The following is a 17500-nucleotide window of genomic DNA, read 5'->3' as shown; positions in this document are numbered from 1 at the left end:
TAGCCCCACTAATAGGGCTGTTTTTTAAGTCCAGGACTCAAGGGCAAACTATTGTCTCTGCTCTGTACAGGGAGTGTAAATGCAGGGGGAAAGATGGAGGAATGAAAAAACAGAATGTATAAATAAGAAAATTGGTTGAAAAGCTTGAAAGGCTAATTCCTCTAAAAGCACAGCCTAAAAGCAGGCTCAGTGAATAGTGCTTTTCTCCTCTCAACGACACAAAGAGTCACATGGCAAACATCAGTGCATGAAATTGACGTGAAATGGCTCGCGCACGCATCAGCTAAGTAAACGCAAGCGACGCAGCTCCGGCTAACGAACGGCACGTCCCCGATCACCATTAGACCCAGGCTCTCTCACTGACCCACAGAGGAGGAAATGAGGAGCCCGCAATAATCATGTGGGCTCTGATCTCTGCAGGATTGGCCCACTTACAGAGCAGATGGATGGAATGTAGCAATTTAGAACCTTTCGGAACAGCACCTGAGGCAACAAGAGGGGGGAAGGATTGATCAGGTCCGTCTGAGATTGCAGGTTGAAATTGAAGTGGTTAGATGAAGACTCTATGATAAGGTGTAGTATATGTGGGGAGAGGTGGAGGGAGGAGGGAGGAGAAGGGGGGAGTATATGTGGGGAGAGGTGGAGGGAGGAGATAGAAGAAGGGGGAGTATGTGGGGGGAGAGATGGAGGGAGTAGATAGAAGAAGGGGGGAGTATGTGGGGGGGAGAGGTGGAGGGAGGAGATAGAAGAAGGGGGAGTATGTGGGGGGAGAGGTGGAGGGAGGAGATAGAAGAAGGGGGAGTATGTGGGGGGAGAGGTGGAGGGAGGAGATAGAAGAAGGGGGAGTATGTGGGGAGAGAGATGGAGGGAGGAGGGAGGAGAAGGGGGGAGTATGTGGGGGGAGAGGTGGAGGGAGGAGATAGAAGAAGGGGGGAGTATGTGGGGAGAGGTGGAGGGAGGAGGGAGGAGAAGGGGGGAGTATGTGGGGGGAGAGGTGGAGGGAGGAGATAGAAGAAGGGGGGAGTATGTGGGGAGAGAGGTGGAGGGAGGAGAAGGGGGAGTATGTGGGGGGAGAGGTGGAGGGAGGAGAAGGGGGAGTATGTGGGGGGAGAGGTGGAGGGAGTAGATAGAAGAAGGGGGGAGTATGTGGGGGGAGAGGTGGAGGGAGGAGATAGAAGAAGGGGGAGTATGTGGGGGGAGAGGTGGAGGGAGGAGATAGAGGAAGGGGGGAGTATGTGGGGAGAGAGATGGAGGGAGGAGATAGAAGAAGGGGGAGTATGTGGGGAGAGAGGTGGAGGGAGTAGATAGAAGAAGGGGGGAGTATGTGGGGGGAGAGGTGGAGGGAGGAGATAGAAGAAGGGGGAGTATGTGGGGGGAGAGGTGGAGGGAGGAGATAGAAGAAGGGGGGAGTATGTGGGGAGAGAGGTGGAGGGAGGAGGGAGGAGAAGGGGGAGTATGTGGGGAGAGAGGTGGAGGGAGGAGATAGAAGAAGGGGGGAGTATGTGGGGGGAGAGGTGGAGGGAGGAGATAGAAGAAGGGGGGAGTATGTGGGGAGAGAGGTGGAGGGAGGAGGGAGGAGAAGGGGGAGTATGTGGGGAGAGAGGTGGAGGGAGGAGGGAGGAGAAGGGGGAGTATGTGGGGAGAGAGGTGGAGGGAGGAGGGAGGAGAGGGGGGAGTATGTGGGGGGGAGAGGTGGAGGGAGGAGATAGAGGAAGGGGGGAGTATGTGGGGAGAGAGGTGGAGGGAGGAGAAGGGGGAGTATGTGGGGGGAGAGGTGGAGGGAGTAGATAGAAGAAGGGGGGAGTATGTGGGGGGAGAGGTGGAGGGAGGAGATAGAAGAAGGGGGAGTATGTGGGGAGAGAGGTGGAGGGAGGAGGGAGGAGAAGGGGGAGTATGTGGGGAGAGAGATGGAGGGAGGAGATAGAAGAAAGGGGAGTATGTGGGGAGAGAGGTGGAGGGAGGAGATAGAGGAAGGGGGGAGTATGTGGGGAGAGAGGTGGAGGGAGGAGATAGAAGAAGGGGGAGTATGTGGGGAGAGAGGTGGAGGGAGGAGATAGAGGAAGGGGGGAGTATGTGGGGAGAGAGGTGGAGGGAGGAGATAGAAGAAGGGGGAGTATGTGGGGAGAGAGGTGGAGGGAGGAGACAGAGGAAGGGGGGAGTATGCTGAGTGGAGTAATGGCCCCAGCACGAGGACCAGATAGCAACAGTGTTGATAGGTCCAGTACTCTCCTCAATCACATCTGATGGCCCAGCATGCCTCCTTTGTTGTCTGGTGGACACTGTGGGGGAGATGTAACTGCCCCCCACCCCCCCCTCACACACACACACACACGCATGCACGCACGCAGGCAGGCACGCACACACACACTCTCACACACACACACACACACACACACGCATGCACGCACGCAGGCAGGCACGCACACACACACTCTCACACACACACACACACACACACACACGCATGCACGCACGCAGGCAGGCACGCACACACACACTCTCACACACACACACACACACACACACACACACACACACACACACACACATTCAAAAATAAATCCCAGGACACATACAGTACAGGCAGGTTGTTTCATAATGAGATAATGAGCCACACGTGGTAATAACACACATCACATCACATGCCACGAAGATGGATCAGACATTCTAGAATACTGGACTGTTGTTGAGGATAGGTCCTACGTTGGCGCTGGCTTTCCCATTGGTGAACAGCATCTAGACAATGTTTTTCATGCTCTCTGTTGAGTGTGTCCTCCCTCTCCTCCCTGCAGGACCCCCCTAATCGCGGCCGGGGTGATCGGGGGTCTCTTTGTCATCGTCATCGTGGCGCTGACTGTGGCGGTGTACGTCAGACGTAAAAGCATCAAGAAGAAGAGGGCTCTGCGCCGCTTCCTGGAGACGGAGGTGAGAGGGGGTCCGAGAGGTCACGGTGGGTCGGCCGAGGAGCTACAAGTGTTGTTGGCTGGTCCCTCATATGACGTCCCAGCCGTGGGGGGGACACACAGACCCTAGACGGCAGGGGCGCCCAACCTTCCCCCTGGAGAGCTACCGTCCGGCAGGTTTTTCACTCCGACCCTGAACAAACACACCTGATTCTACTCATTAGCGACTCATTCAGACCCTTGTTAAGCTGAATCCGGTGTGCTAGGGGGTTCGGGCTGGAGGTAACACCTGCAGGAGAGTACTCCAGGTCTCTGAGAGGACGGTTAGGCACCCCTGCATGCTCCAGTATATTGTATACAGGAACATCTTTGCCATTGTGTTCTACAAGTACGTCTTTGCTAGACTATGCAGGCTGATGTGTCCTCCACAAACCACTCCTTACCTTGCCAACCCATGAAAAGAACTTGAACACACTACCACTGCAACATTATGCATGCTCCGTCTCCCATTGATCTGGCCTTGAATTAGCTCTGGTAAAAAGACACAGACTGGAGAATAAACTTGGTATGCAGGAAGCATTGAGGCAGGATAGTGCGTGCGTGCGTGCGTGCGTGCGTGCGTGCGTGCGTGCGTGCGTGCGTGCGTGCGTGCGTGCGTGCGTGCGTGCGTGCAGACGCACAATCTAGGGAGTTGCAGTTGACCTAGCAGCCCATTAAAAAACAGGGCCTGTCAGGGTGTGTTTGGCTAATTTACAGGTGGAACAGCAGTGTTATAGACAGCTGTCAGCCTGGAGACACAGCCGCCCAAAAGCTGCCAGAGTTGTCGGACGCGCCCAGCTACACCCATCCATCTCAATCAGCTCCATCTTCCTCTGACAGGGGAAGTGTTTAGTCTGAGTGGATGCACTTATGCACAGCCATAGTCCTGGATGTCTGGATGTCTTTACAGTAGAGAGGGGGGGGGGGGGTGTGGTTGGGGGTGGGGGTGTCTTTACAAAAGACAGAGTCAGGGGTGACACACGCACACACACACATACGCACACACACACTGCGCGCGCGCGCACACACACACACACACACACACACACACACACACACACACACACACACACACACACACACGCTTCCCATTTGCTTGCATGTCTATTCCTCTATCCCCCAGTCAGCCCAGCATACTAAAGAGCCCGGTCCGGAGCGGAGGACGGATACCTTGAGAAAAGAAAAACAGGCGTAAGAGAGTTTTGATGTTACTACCCAGCGGCCCTTTTGACTGATGAAACAGGACGGTGTTTCAGGAGGGAGTCAAGTGATTGAACTGTTGAAAAACTCATGGTAAGACTGGAGTCGCAGTCCACGAATGGCGATCAAGCCTGCCTCCGTGTGGAATGTCTAAAAGGGCTGGTGCCTCGGGACCTGACAGCATGCTGTCTTTCTGACTACACACTGTAGGGGCGGACTGCTTTAAAGAGAAACCCCACCTTTCATATGGGCATAAACTTGCCTCCAGTCTCTCTTAAAAACTGACGGACTGATAGACCCCCTTGGTATTTTTTTTATATTAATGGCATAGGGCCTGTGGTGGAGTTTTATAGTATCGCTATCAAACTCTCTTATTCCTCCTGTATCCCTGTCTCACTTGGAAGGCAACGGGCAGAGTCGTAAAAAAAAAAAAAACGCAGAGCCGCAGACGCTTTTGCGAGAAGTTCGAAGAAACGAAACAAACGGCTGTGTCAGAAAACAGTGTAACTACTGAAGCCTCTCTCAACGCCGCGGCAACCCGATCCCCGGCCGAGACCTTTGACCCCGGCGTGTCTGTCGGAGCAGCACTAATGTGCTAATGCTCCGTCGGGCTCTGCCTCGTCCAGAAGCTGGGGGGTGGTTTCAGCACCACGGTGCTAGAGTGAGGCTGTGGACAGCTCCCCTACAGCACTGCAGACATCAGGCATTCAGCACCAGGGCCAACGGACAGCTCCCTCCCTGTGTGTGCTTATCCACCGCCGAGGCTGCACCGTGTCGTACAGCGAACACTGAACTGAAGCTGTGGGACTCTTTTTTTTTTTTTTTTTTTCTTTGGGGGGAGGGGGGGAGTTCCTCTCTCTCTCTCTCTCTTTTGTCATGAAGGGTTTTGTTGTGTAAATGACTCAGTGAGCTGTGTGGAAGGTACACAGCAACTGTCTTTTGTGGGGGTAGGTCCTCTTTCATTCAGAACCGGGGTTACATTTAGTAACCACACTTTGTTTTTTGTTGTTGTTATTGTTGTTCAATAAAACTCATCGTATCCTTAATTATACAGTACAGGCTTGGTAGATCCCAAGCCCTACTCTGCTCTGGGCTGCTTGAGTAGCTCATTTGGCAGAGGCAGACAAAGTTATTCTCTGGTGAAAAGCGTGTGTGTGTGTGTGTGTGTGTGTGTGTGTGTGTGTGTGTGTGTGTGTGTGTGTGTCTGTGTGTGTGTGTGTGTGTGTGTGTGTCTGTGTGTGTGTGTGTGTGTGTGTGTGTGTGTGTCTGTGTGTGTGTGTGTGTGTGTGTGTGTGTGTGTGTGTGTGTGTGTGTGTGTCTGCGTGTGTGTGTCTGTGTGTGTGTGTGTGTGTGTGTGTGTGTGTGTGTGTGTGTGTGTGTGTGTGTGTGTGTGGGGCTGAGGAGTACTTGAGAGCTGAGGAAAGGCTGAGAGTGCTTCCTTTTTCCTCCCCTTGTTATTCTGCAGTCCAGCCACCGCCTCTTACCATCTGCCCATATTACCACTCTATCACTTCTTTCATGCTGTTCTCTCTCTCTCTCACACACACACACACACACACACACACACACACACACACACACACACACACACACACACACAGACACAGACACAGACACACACACACACACACACACACACACACACACAGACACACACACACACAGACACACACACACACACACACACAGACACACACACACACACACACACATCTAAACCCTCTCACTCAAACTCTGCTTTTCACATGTGTCCCCCCCCCCCCCCCCCCATCTCTTTGTAGTGGGGTGGCTAAGAAAGATTGTTCATTTTGCCCTGAAAGCCAAATTAGCTTTTTTTTTTTTCTTTGAGTACTGTCAGTACCACCTTCTAACAGAAGCAAAATAACCTTTTTATGTAATAAATTTAAAAAAACAAGAGTTTATTCTCTCTCTCTCTCCTTGTTATTGTCTCTGTGCTACTCAGTGCTACTGTGACTGTTGCTCCTTAACACTGGTAACCATTCACATCTATCACGCTGGCTTAAAGCACACAGTTTGACAATGGTCCTGAAATACTGTATGTGTCATTGCCAAGCCGTGGGCAATGTCATGCATTGTGGACACACTGATGTCTGGTGACCAAAGCTTATTGATGGTTTTATATCATATTGAGTAGATGTTTCTGCGCTTGACTGACTGATGTATGATCTCATTAATGTGTTTGATGGCAAATGCTGAAGTAGATGATTATGTCGGTGATAAACCACGGTGAGGTGGCCTGGTCGGCTGATAGGCTCATTAAGGTGTGTATTGATCAGTGGAGGTATTGACCAACTGTCTGTGTGTGTGTGTGTGTGTGTGTGTGTGTGTGTGTGTGTGTCTTTGTGTGTGTGTGTGTGTGTGTGTGTGTGTGTGTGTGTGTGTGTGTGTGTGTTGCAGCTGGTGGAGCCCCTCACCCCCAGTGGAACAGCGCCTAACCAGGCTCAGCTCCGCATCCTCAAAGAGACTGAACTGAAGAGGGTCAAGATCCTGGGCTCTGGAGCCTTCGGCACCGTCTACAAGGTGTGTGTTTGGGTTTGAGTCCTCTTTCTTTTCTGTTAGAGTTTTATGTGTGTGTGTGTGTGTGTGTGTGTGTGTGTGTGTGTGTATTAATTAGTTTAATTGCTTGTGTATCTCAGGGGATCTGGGTGCCGGAAGGGGAGACTGTGAAGATCCCAGTAGCCATTAAGATCCTGAATGAGACCACAGGCCCCAAAGCCAACGTAGAATTCATGGACGTGAGTATATGCACCACAATCATGTGTGTGACTGGCTTTGACTGAAGTCACATGGTGCAAAAAAGATTTTGGTTCTAAAACATACAAAATGCCATCAGTTGTCTGTCAGTTTTTCCATTCACGGGGATTGCCTATGAAAGCATCCCTGCTCTAGTGAATTTGGTCTCTTGAGCTAATAAAGTCAGCTCTCTCAGCCTACTGCTAGATTGTCTGTTATAAAATAGCAGCTGTTTATGAAATATATCTCTGTCTGAATTAGGTGAGGAGAGGGGGAGAGGGGTTGAGGAGAGGGGGGAGAGGGGGAGAGGGGAAGAGGAGAGGGGGGAGAGGGGAAGAGGGGTTGAGGAGAGGGGGGAGAGGGGAAGAGGGGTTGAGGAGAGGGGGGAGAGGGGTTAAGGAGAGGGGGGAGAGGGGTTAAGGAGAGGGGGGAGAGGGGAAGAGGGGTTGAGGAGAGGGGGGAGAGGGGTTGAGGAGAGGGGGGAGAGGGGAAGAGGGGTTGAGGAGAGGGGGGAGAGGGGTTGAGGAGAGGGGGGAGAGGGGAAGAGGGGTTGAGGAGAGAGGGGATCGGGGATCGGGGGAGAGAGAGAAGCCCTTGAGTGGCCTTTGAGCAGGCCTGGGTCGGCTGGCCAGGGATGAGTTGGGGTAGGGTAGGGTAGGTGATCGGGGCATTCAGGCATGCTGGCAAGAAAAAGCATTCATGGACTAAACCTAATTGAAAAGCTCCTCTCCCCTGCCCGCAATCCTCCATCCCTCTCCCCTCCTCCACACCTCCTTCATGGTCCCTCCCTCGTCCCTCTCTCTCCCTCCCAGTGGATGGGATGGACATTCAGAGCCCACATGGCTCCTGTTTTTAAACAGCAATCTAAAGGCAAGCTCACGGGCTGCCACTGGGACAGTGGAGAACCAGAGCAGGAGCAGCCAGGCTGTTCCACCTCCCCTTCAGAGCAGCCCAAGCTGCCTAGCACTCAATCGTCTGGATGTGGTTGGACTTGTTGTGGTCATGTGTACAGTATGTGCAGTTTAGACACTTGATATTTGAAATGACAACACCGCTTCTTTGTTCTATCTACAACTCATTATTACTCACTCTTGGGCACACACACACACACACACACACACACACACACACACACCCACATAACAAACACTAATACACACACACACACACACAAACACACACACACCCACATAACAAACACTAATACACACACACACACACCAAACACAAATACTGTACACATACACACACACACACACACACACACACGCACACACACACACACACACACACACACACACACACACACACACACACACACACACGCACATACCAGGGTAGGATGGTGGAGGTAGAAATTGGAGGACAGGCTCATTGTAATGCAAGGAATGGAATGAGGAATGGAATCAAATACACCAGCCTCCACTGACTGACAGACACACACACACACACACACACACACACACACACACACACACACACACACACACACAGCCCTGCATTAATCCCTGGGGCTGTGCGAGTCTATCACCCAGTGTGATGCTGATGTGTTGAGCAGTGAGCAGTGTGGGAAGCGGAGCGGGGGTATGGGGGGGGGGGGGGGGGTCAGGCTACGGTAATGGAGGTCACCGCTCAGGGAGATGAGAGAACCCCAAACACACCAAACACACACTCCTTCCGCCCCGCCTCGTAATGTTTGCCCTGGGAGCAGAAGCACATTTGTGCAGAAGCACATTTGGAGTCCCGGCGTTTACGGCTTCCAGGGCCCAGAGTCACGACGGAGGCTTGTTATCTCTCTGAGCCAATCGATTGTGGAGTTCCTGGGCTGGCTTGGTGTGAGGTTGTATAATGTGCTGTGGTTTTATGAAGTGGAGATCTACAGCACAGGTGTTAAATCAGTGCTCTGTCAGTGCTAAAAGCCCCCTTTCTGCCTGGCGCCTGACTGGATTAATTTACTCCCCACAGCACAGCCACTCTCTGCTCCTTTAGAATCTAAATTTAAAGGCACTTCATCTATCAGCCTCGGGCTGCCTCAAAATACTTCTCCCTTTGTTGAGTTTGTGCGGGGCAGCAAAGACATACACCTACACAGGGCTACGCACAGCTAGAGGGAACCGAATGACTCGGTTTTCAGCCGACAGAGCGTGTATGTGTGTCGTGTGTGAGCCGACACACGTAATGTACACACTTATTATTTTTCATTCTTTCTCTCTCTCTCTCTCTCTCTCTCTCTCTCTCATGCTTACAAGTGGGCACACACATGCACGCACGCACGCATGCACGCACGCACGCACGCACACACACACATACAGTCAATGGACATGTGCACACCCTGGCTTGTGTGTGTATCCCATCACCGTAACATTCTGGTGCATTTGGCTGTGTGTGGTGTACTGTATTCTCTAGTGTATGGTTCCCCTGGGCCTGAGTCCCTATCTGTCCCCACCAGGAGGCTCTGATCATGGCCAGCATGGAGCATCCCCACCTGGTGCGTCTGCTGGGCGTCTGCCTGAGCCCCACCATCCAGCTGGTCACCCAGCTCATGCCCCACGGCTGCCTGCTCGACTACGTCCACGAGCACAAGGACAACATCGGCTCCCAGCTGCTGCTCAACTGGTGTGTCCAGATCGCCAAGGTAGGACAGGACGCCACCTCCACCGCTGTCTGTGTCTGTGTCTGTGTCTGTGTCTGTGTCTGTGTCTGTGTCTGTGTCTGTGTCTGTGTTAGTATGTGTCACCCCCCAGAGAGTATGTGACATATATACTGGGACCATATATACTGAAAAATGTATCTCACTGCAATGTAAGTCACTTTGGATGAAAGCCTCACCTAAATGGCATGTATTATATTATAATTATCTTGGTTATTTATGAAATTAAATATACGCAGAAAATGGTTTAACATCAGGTTTTAGAGACTGGCTACTTAATTCTCCATATAATATCTAAGACCTCTCTCTTCTGCAGGCAAGCAGGCAGGCAGGCAGGCAAGCAAGCAAGCAGGCAAGCAGGCAGGCAGGCAGGCAGGCAGGCAGGCAGGCAGACAGACAGAGAGGCAGGCAGGCAGGCAGGCAGGCAGGCAGGCAGGCAGGCATATGGAGTCCTTCCAGTATATCAGCTAACATTGGAGTCCATGCACCATTACAGTGGCATTTCAATGGCTCTCACCACTGGCTAACTCTATGAGCAGTCAGTGATAAGAGGCAGGCTAACACAGACGCTTCAGCTCCCATTCACCGTGATGGATGATTTCAATGAGCTTGAGGAACAGATTACTTAAGCAGGTACTTATTGCAGTAATTGGATTCGATTTGACTTGTGGCTGGGAGAGTGTCTCAGTGCTCCCTGGAGAGCAAGGAGAGAGGGGGATCTGGACATGGGGGAGATGTCACCTCACACACACAATGGTACAGTAGATCCATTGGTTCTGCTGATGGAGGTGTTCATTGAATGGTCTCTGTGTTACTCAAATGATTTGTTGGGACCAGTGATCGATGTAGATCAGTGGCTGGGTCCCACAGGTGGGTCGGGAGTCGGGACTTAATCCTCATGACTTGTTTATGACCGGGTATATTTGTTTGTTTGTTTGTTTTTTTACGAGGACATCTTAATTGCTAAATGTTTATTAAATCCGTTGAAGACAGTTTGTATGGTGTAACAGACAGACAGTTTGACATCAATCAACAAATACCGATGATTCATTCGAATGTGATCCATTTAAACACCCCTCTTAAAGATCACCTCACCAGATAAGATTAAATAAATAAAACATTAGAAACACAGTCCTTCGACCCCCTTAAGAGCCAAGAGGCCAAGACAACAGTGTCACCCTGGTCGACTCGGATAGAGTTAGTCTCGCTATCCAGGTCAGAGAATTGTCCTTGAAGGGCCATAAACGGCAGTTGAAGCAGTGGTTGTAAACCGGATCAATCTCGTTTGGAGGATCATCCCGCTGGGAGGACGTTTTCGGTCCACCTGCTTGGCCCTCTAACGTACATAAAGTATCTCTCTCCCCAGACGCCCCGCACGCCGCTGTGTGTGCGTGAGCAGAATGAGCTCATCGCCCCGTCCCAGGGTTTTTTCCTCTCCCAGACACAGGAGAGTGGATGATTGGCTCTCAGGGTAATGGGGGGGAACTTGCCCAGGGAAGGATATTCAACCCAGGGGCAGAGAAGACGTACTGTCGCACTCTCTCTTCCTGTCCCCACTAAGGGTTGTGTCGAAAAGAAGGCCTATTGCATCATTGTCATGGTAAGGCAGGGGAGGGAAATGAATTCCACCGTAATGTCATTCTTCCCTCTCCCATCGATCCCGGGCACCGCCCTATGCCACACCTTGCCCTGCCTCCTGTGGCCTCGTCGCGACCTGTGACCCGGCCACAGCTGTGCTGTGGATTGATTGGCCGAGGCCCGTGGCGAGGCAGTGATTCTTCATCACAAAAGTGTTTTGGGCATTGAGGTAATGGTGCTCGTTAATCTTGACCGTGAACTCCCAGGGCTGGCGTGCTCCCTGTGACACGTTCCCCCCTCCCTCCCTCCCTCCAATCCCTCCCTCTCAGCAGCGTCGCCCCGGCAGCCATGTAGCGGGGTCAAAGGTCCTGGGCTGCCCTAGTTGTGCTGTCAGCATGGCGCGCGGCGCGGCGCGGCGCGGCGCGGCTCCTCGCCACGTGACCCCCCCGTGCCTCTCTCTGTGCAGGCCGACGCAGAGCTAAAGGAGAACAGATGGGAGGAGCGCAGCACAGGAGATCTGTCTCACAACGGAGCACCGCGGGAAGCTTCCAATGCATAGCAACACATAGACTGTTCAACTAGGAATTTGTGAAATGAGCCGGCAGGCCTCCCTCTTGCTCAGTCATTCCATTCCGGAGTGGATTATTAATGGAATAATTAAGTTTAGGGATGTATAGTAATGAGCAAATCAATCACTGAATTAAACATGGAACATGGGGATATGGTGGTGGTGGTGGTGTGTGTCGTGTGTGTGTGTGGGGGGTGGGGGGGGGGGGGGGGGTGGGAGGGGCTTCTGGGGGCTCTGATGTGACTCTGCTCTCTCTCTCTCTCAATCTCTCTCACTCTCTTTTTCTCTCTCTCTCTCTCTCTCTCTCTCTCTCTCTCTCTCTCTCACTCTCTCTCTCTCTCTCTCTCTCTCTCTCAATCTCTCTCACTCTCTCTCACTCTCTCTCTCACTCTCTCTCTCTCTCTTTCCCTCCTCCATGTTGCCAGGCGACATCACTCTCTCTGCTCTAGGGGGCTGGGGGGACTGAAGATGACTTACAGTACAGAGGGGAATCAGGTGTTGGGTGGCAAAGGCATTCTTCCACATCCAAATGTGACCCTCCGACGTGGGCCTCAATCTCCCACAGAATCCAGTCACATGAGCAGATGCTGGCGTCTAAAATGCCAAAGCCTCAGCTCAACCTCGCCGGATCAGTGATGTGTAATCATTTCTGCTCTGGGATTCTCCCCAAACACTTTTTCCAAAGGTCTGCTATAATGATGGGGGGAGGCGGTGGGGTGACTGGGTGGGGGAGGTGGGGGGGTGGGGGGGGGGGGGGGGGGGCACATCATCCGTACTAACCTCCTTTAGTTAGCTGAGCCCATCTGCTGAATTTCCGAGTGTCACCCACCCCCCTCCCCCCCCCACCCCCCCCCCCCACCCCGTCCGATGTGCACCTCCTCAGCATGCGCGCCTGTCTCTCCTTTTTTTTTCTTCTTTTTTTTTGCTTAGTCAGTAAAAGTAAAGTAAATACGTGTGACTTTCCAATTTGGCCAGTGATCTCTAATTCTGCTCTTGGTGCATGTCTGGATTTGCATACTGCTGTTTGCCCCCTGGAGACACTACTTAGTGGTGGATATCCAATCTACCCGGGCTTACAGGCCCTCTGTGTCATTCCCCCCCTGCAAATGGTTCTCTCTGCTGAGCAAACACATCTCCCCCGGCCTCATTAGCACTGCCTTAAGTCCTGCACACTTCCTCTCCTCCTCCTCCTCCTCCTCCTCCTCTTCTCTCCCTCCACGATCCCTCCCTCCGTCGCTCCACCGCTTCCTCCCTCCCTACCTATTCATCTGATCTTCTCTCTATCCCCTAGCCCTTCAATCCCAATGAGAACCCCACGCACATCCACACACACACACACACACACACACACACACACACACACACACACACACACACACACACACACGCACACACACGCACACACCGACACACACAGTCCACTTTGTGTTGTTGAATTGGGATCTCTAATTTCCCCATTCACTTTCTCTCTCCTCTTCCTGTGTTGATGCTAATGCCTGCTCATCCTCTGAGGAGCCTCTCCTCCTCCTGGTCCAGGGCACTAGACTGAACCGAGCAGCTGCTGCCCATAGAGAGAACATGCTGTTTGAATAGAATATCAACTCTGAATCTCATCAGGAAGCCTCCCCATCAGGGATTACGTGACTGTGTTGTGTTGACCAAACAATACCATATACGGTATACTTAGTGGCCGTACAGACCAACGTCTAAACACATCCCCCCTCCTCACGCCAGTGTGTGTGTGTCCCTGTTGACGCCACAGGATGAGGGAGCAAGGCAGCAGAGGAGAGGAGAGGAGAGGAGAGGAGAGGAGAGGAGAGGAGAGGAGAGGAGAGGAGGCGGGGTGGGGTGGGGGATGCAGTAGATTGATAAGCTCCATGTCCTTCTAATTATCTAGTGGGATCAGCAGCTCTGAGGAATGCATGAGGCAGGGATTTGACTGCCAGATCCTGGGATTGAGGGGTGTGATTGAATTGGTCACCCCTCAGAAGTCCATTATGAGACACAGCTCAAGTGCAGGTATACATGTGCATGGAGATGAATGCAGAGCTTGGGAAATTCCAGCCGCCACAGATTCTCTCTGTGCTGGAAAGGCCTCAAAGGTCTTTATTGCATTATTAATATTTGAATTTAAAAAAAAAAAGAAAAAAAGAAATGTGATAACACTACAGTACGTTCCATCGGATGCAGTGGATTGTGGTGCTGCTTTGTGGTGAGTGGGGCGCTGTTGGAATGCTTCACTGGCGTGGATGAGACCCTATTTATTTTTGGGATGAGACCCTATTTATTTAGAGTGGCCCCTTTTCCAGTCAGTGGAGTGCAAATCCGGCTGACAAATCTGTGCATGTGTGTGTGCATGTGTGTGTGCATGTGTGTGTGCATGAATGCCTGCATGCCTGCGTGCGTACGTGTGTATTTGTACCTCATCCATCGAGAGGACATTTCATTTACATTTACATTTACATTTATGGCATTTAGCAGACACCTTCATCCAAAGCGACGTACAACAAATACATTTGTTTAAGTGAGTGAATCATCTATCCAACAGTCATCATAAGACAAAGTCATCAATCCTCACACCAGGGGCCATTGGCAGTCGTAATGCCAGTAGGCTAATATTTTTTTATTTTTTTATTTTTTTTAGGAGACATCCTGTTCCTTCCCACTCTATTGAAGGGTAGTTGGGGGGGGGGGGGGTTAGACTGGGATAATTACGGAGTGTGATTACAACAAAGTTGCCATCGTTATCATGACATGTGCCTGACAAATTACCCCTATTACATGTGCGTACCGTTGACTATAATAACACCCCTTGCTTTCATGTGCACTTGCAATTGTACGTGATGTGGTCATTGAGCGACCTCTTGTACCTGCTTTGCAGAGACCCGGCTGAGCTGTCAGCAGACCCATCATTACGGGTCAGAAAGAACAATCTTGACGCATCTTAGAGTACCGCTAATTGAGGTTATCTTCATTCCATGGTGATGCTGATCAAACGGGTAGGATGTGTGTCTGACCGTGTTGGGTTGTCTGTGGTGTCAGGAGAAAACAAATATTTGCGTTCAGATGTCATGTTATTGATCAAAGAGGATAGTGGACAGGTTGCAGTGATGGGGTTGTTAGGAGAAGATTTGGTATCACAAAACATCTTCTCAGTTTTCAGCACAGGCATTCACAAAAACTCCCACGGTTTGATATGAAGACAAAATGCAGCAGAATTATTGACATTTACTCATGTAAATTCTGTAAAGGTAACATTTTATTGCTTGTGCAGTGACATTTGTGGGGATTGAGTGTTGGAAGGAGGTGGAATCTGAGTTACCCAACTTAGATAAATACTCACTTGAGGTCAAAACCTCTCCAAATTGATCCCTAAAGCCTTTTCCTGCCAGAAGATGTCAAACAGCTGGGAAAATAGTGTCTGGAGAGACTGATGGAAATACCTTCACCAGCTCAATGCGTTGATAGTCAGATGTCTGTGTGTCAACTTACTGTACCTGTTCAATGTTCAACACGCTCTCCACGCCCTAATGACGTGATAAACGTATAGACCACGTCTATTATGAGCACACTAGAATACTCTCTCTCTCTCTCTCTCTCTCTCTCTCTCTCTCTCTCTCTCTCTCTCTCTGTCTCTCTCTCTCTCTCTCTCTCTCTCTCTCACACACACACACTCACGCATGCACACACACACGCACGCACGCACGCACGCACACTTGGTTTTTGGTCAAGCAAGGACTACACTGGGCCTGCCAACGCTGTCAGTCTCTGGCACCTATACACAAACACACACACACCAGGTGACGAACAGCCTCCTGTGCCTCTGGAGCAGGCCCATTGTGACAGGCCTTATCAGGCCCCGCACAGCAGGCGGCACGTGGCCCACCCCACACTGCTCACATTGTTGTGTGTTCACTATGCAGAGGGAGGGAAAAAACACGTGCTGCTCCCATACCGGTCCCCCTGGAAGCAGACTCTCTGTCCCCCCTGCACACAGATGGTTCCCAAGGGAAAAATAGCTCCCTACTTCTGAGTTACCCCCCATTTGAATCCCGTGTCCCTCTGTGGAAGGGTTCTACTTACCTCAGTATGCTAGCCCACATTTTCCCCTCCAGTCTTCTGTACTGTCTATATCTGGACGTGACATTCATCAACCATCGATTTATCTCCACAACCCACATCCCCCTCCTCCTTTCATCTCTACTTCCTCCCCTGTTATCCTCTTCTCTTTTTTCCTCGGCGTCCTTCCCTTGCTCCTGCTGTGTCCTGCTCCACTCTGCTGGTGAACAGCCCTCCTCTTGTTTTCTTGATGGGTTGTTGTTCATTAATTAGCCTGCGTTTCCTCCTACGAGGCTGATCTCTGTTCTCCTCCCTCTACCAGGGGTGGAGGAGCATGCTAATAGGTCACAGAGGGAGCCTGACCCCGCCTCCTCTCCTCTTGAGATCTTTAAACTCTATTCATGCATGCACCACGTAGAGGAGAAGGGCCCAGCAACACAACACAACACAACACAACACAACACAACGCAACACAGGGCAACGCAACGCACACAATTCCACACACAATACCCCAGAATGACAAAGCGAAAACAGGTTTTTAGAAATTTCAGTACATTTATTAAAATTGAAATACAGAAATACCTCATGTACATAAGTATTCAGACCCTTTGCTATGACACTCTTAAAATGAGCTAAAATGCAAAAATGTCAACAACAAATCACTCAGTAAGTTGAATAGAGTCCATCTTAATGCAAGGATGATAGTTCATGTAGGAATGCGACCCTGAGAAAAGTGAAGGGGTCTAAATACTTTCTGCTGTATATTATGAAAGCTTACCTTAATTAGAGGAGACGCAGCTAACATTAAAATAATTCTTCTGTGAGTCAGGTTGTTGAGTAGTCAGGTTGTTGAGTAGGGAGAATAAGATGCATTAGCTGAGGAAGTGAAAGGTACACTCAGGTAGAACCAAAAAATACAACAAAATAACATTGCAAAAATAGCTAGCTCTCTCTCGCTCTCTTTCTGCTCCTTCTCCGAAATGTTTGCATCTGTCTTTTTCTCAGTATTAGTCTCTCTCTCTCTGTCCAGAATTTTGCACCAGAAAGACCTACATGCACACTGAGTCAGTGAACTAGCTAGCCTATGATTTTGATTGGATGGTCAGGACGTGAGATTGCCATATTTGGTCAGAAGCTGCTAATTTTACAGTGAAAATGTGAATGCAAAACAAAAAACAGTGAATGGGGCTTAACGCACTCTCCTATATTATCTCTCTCTCTCTACACACAAAGGGACTTGGTATGAGATGTCACTCATTGCATGTGAGTTAACCCTGAGCTAACCCTTCATTATTTTATTATTGCAGTACAGTGCATGGCCTTTTCGCCCTTTAATGCCCTGACATATCGTGCTATGACCTATTTTTGGGTTGTAATAAATTGTGTGCCAATCCAAAGGCGGCTCCCTGCTGCCCGGCTGTCTCTGGTCACTAACCTTCCAAGGTATCGTTTTTTTGTCTTACGGTAACCGAATTTGAGACAGATTTGAGACAGGATTAGAAGGTAGCCTCTACGTCATACGTGGTCGCGCCTCACGCGCGCGCCTGGCCTGGGTACAGCAGCTATCTGAGGCAGCAACACAGCTACATTTGTCTATTTGTCTATAAAAATGGCTTATAAGACATCTCAGTATTGACAAGCATGTGTCATCTTCTTGGTGAAGTTGAGGAAGTGTTGGAGGCTGAGCAGAGATCTGCTTGTTGGAAAGAGTGGATGAGGTGGACCGGTAAGGTAAACTTGCTTGTTCCT

General features: G+C 50.7%; 2 protein-coding genes across 2 annotated transcripts in view; both read left to right on the top strand.

Moving 5' to 3' along the window:
- LOC310812118 (receptor tyrosine-protein kinase erbB-4-like) overlaps nt 1–11683 on the top strand; it is a gene marked incomplete at both ends in the record, with an annotated part of 111598 nt that extends 99915 nt beyond the window's left edge. The window contains 6 exons of the mRNA XM_083680539.1: nt 2793–2925; nt 6561–6683; nt 6800–6898; nt 9346–9531; nt 9641–9643; nt 11591–11683. Coding sequence (XP_083536665.1) covers nt 2793–2925; nt 6561–6683; nt 6800–6898; nt 9346–9531; nt 9641–9643; nt 11591–11683 — 637 coding nt within the window. The remainder of the gene's footprint in view (nt 1–2792; nt 2926–6560; nt 6684–6799; nt 6899–9345; nt 9532–9640; nt 9644–11590) is intronic.
- Nucleotides 1–17500, top strand: part of acadl (acyl-CoA dehydrogenase long chain) — a 402840-nt gene that overhangs the window by 329905 nt on the left and 55435 nt on the right. The window lies entirely within an intron of this gene.

Source organism: Argentina silus (genome assembly GCF_951799395.1).
Source record: "Argentina silus genome assembly, chromosome: 11".
NCBI lineage: Eukaryota > Metazoa > Chordata > Actinopteri > Argentiniformes > Argentinidae > Argentina > Argentina silus.
This window is presented reverse-complemented; position numbering and strand designations above follow the sequence as displayed.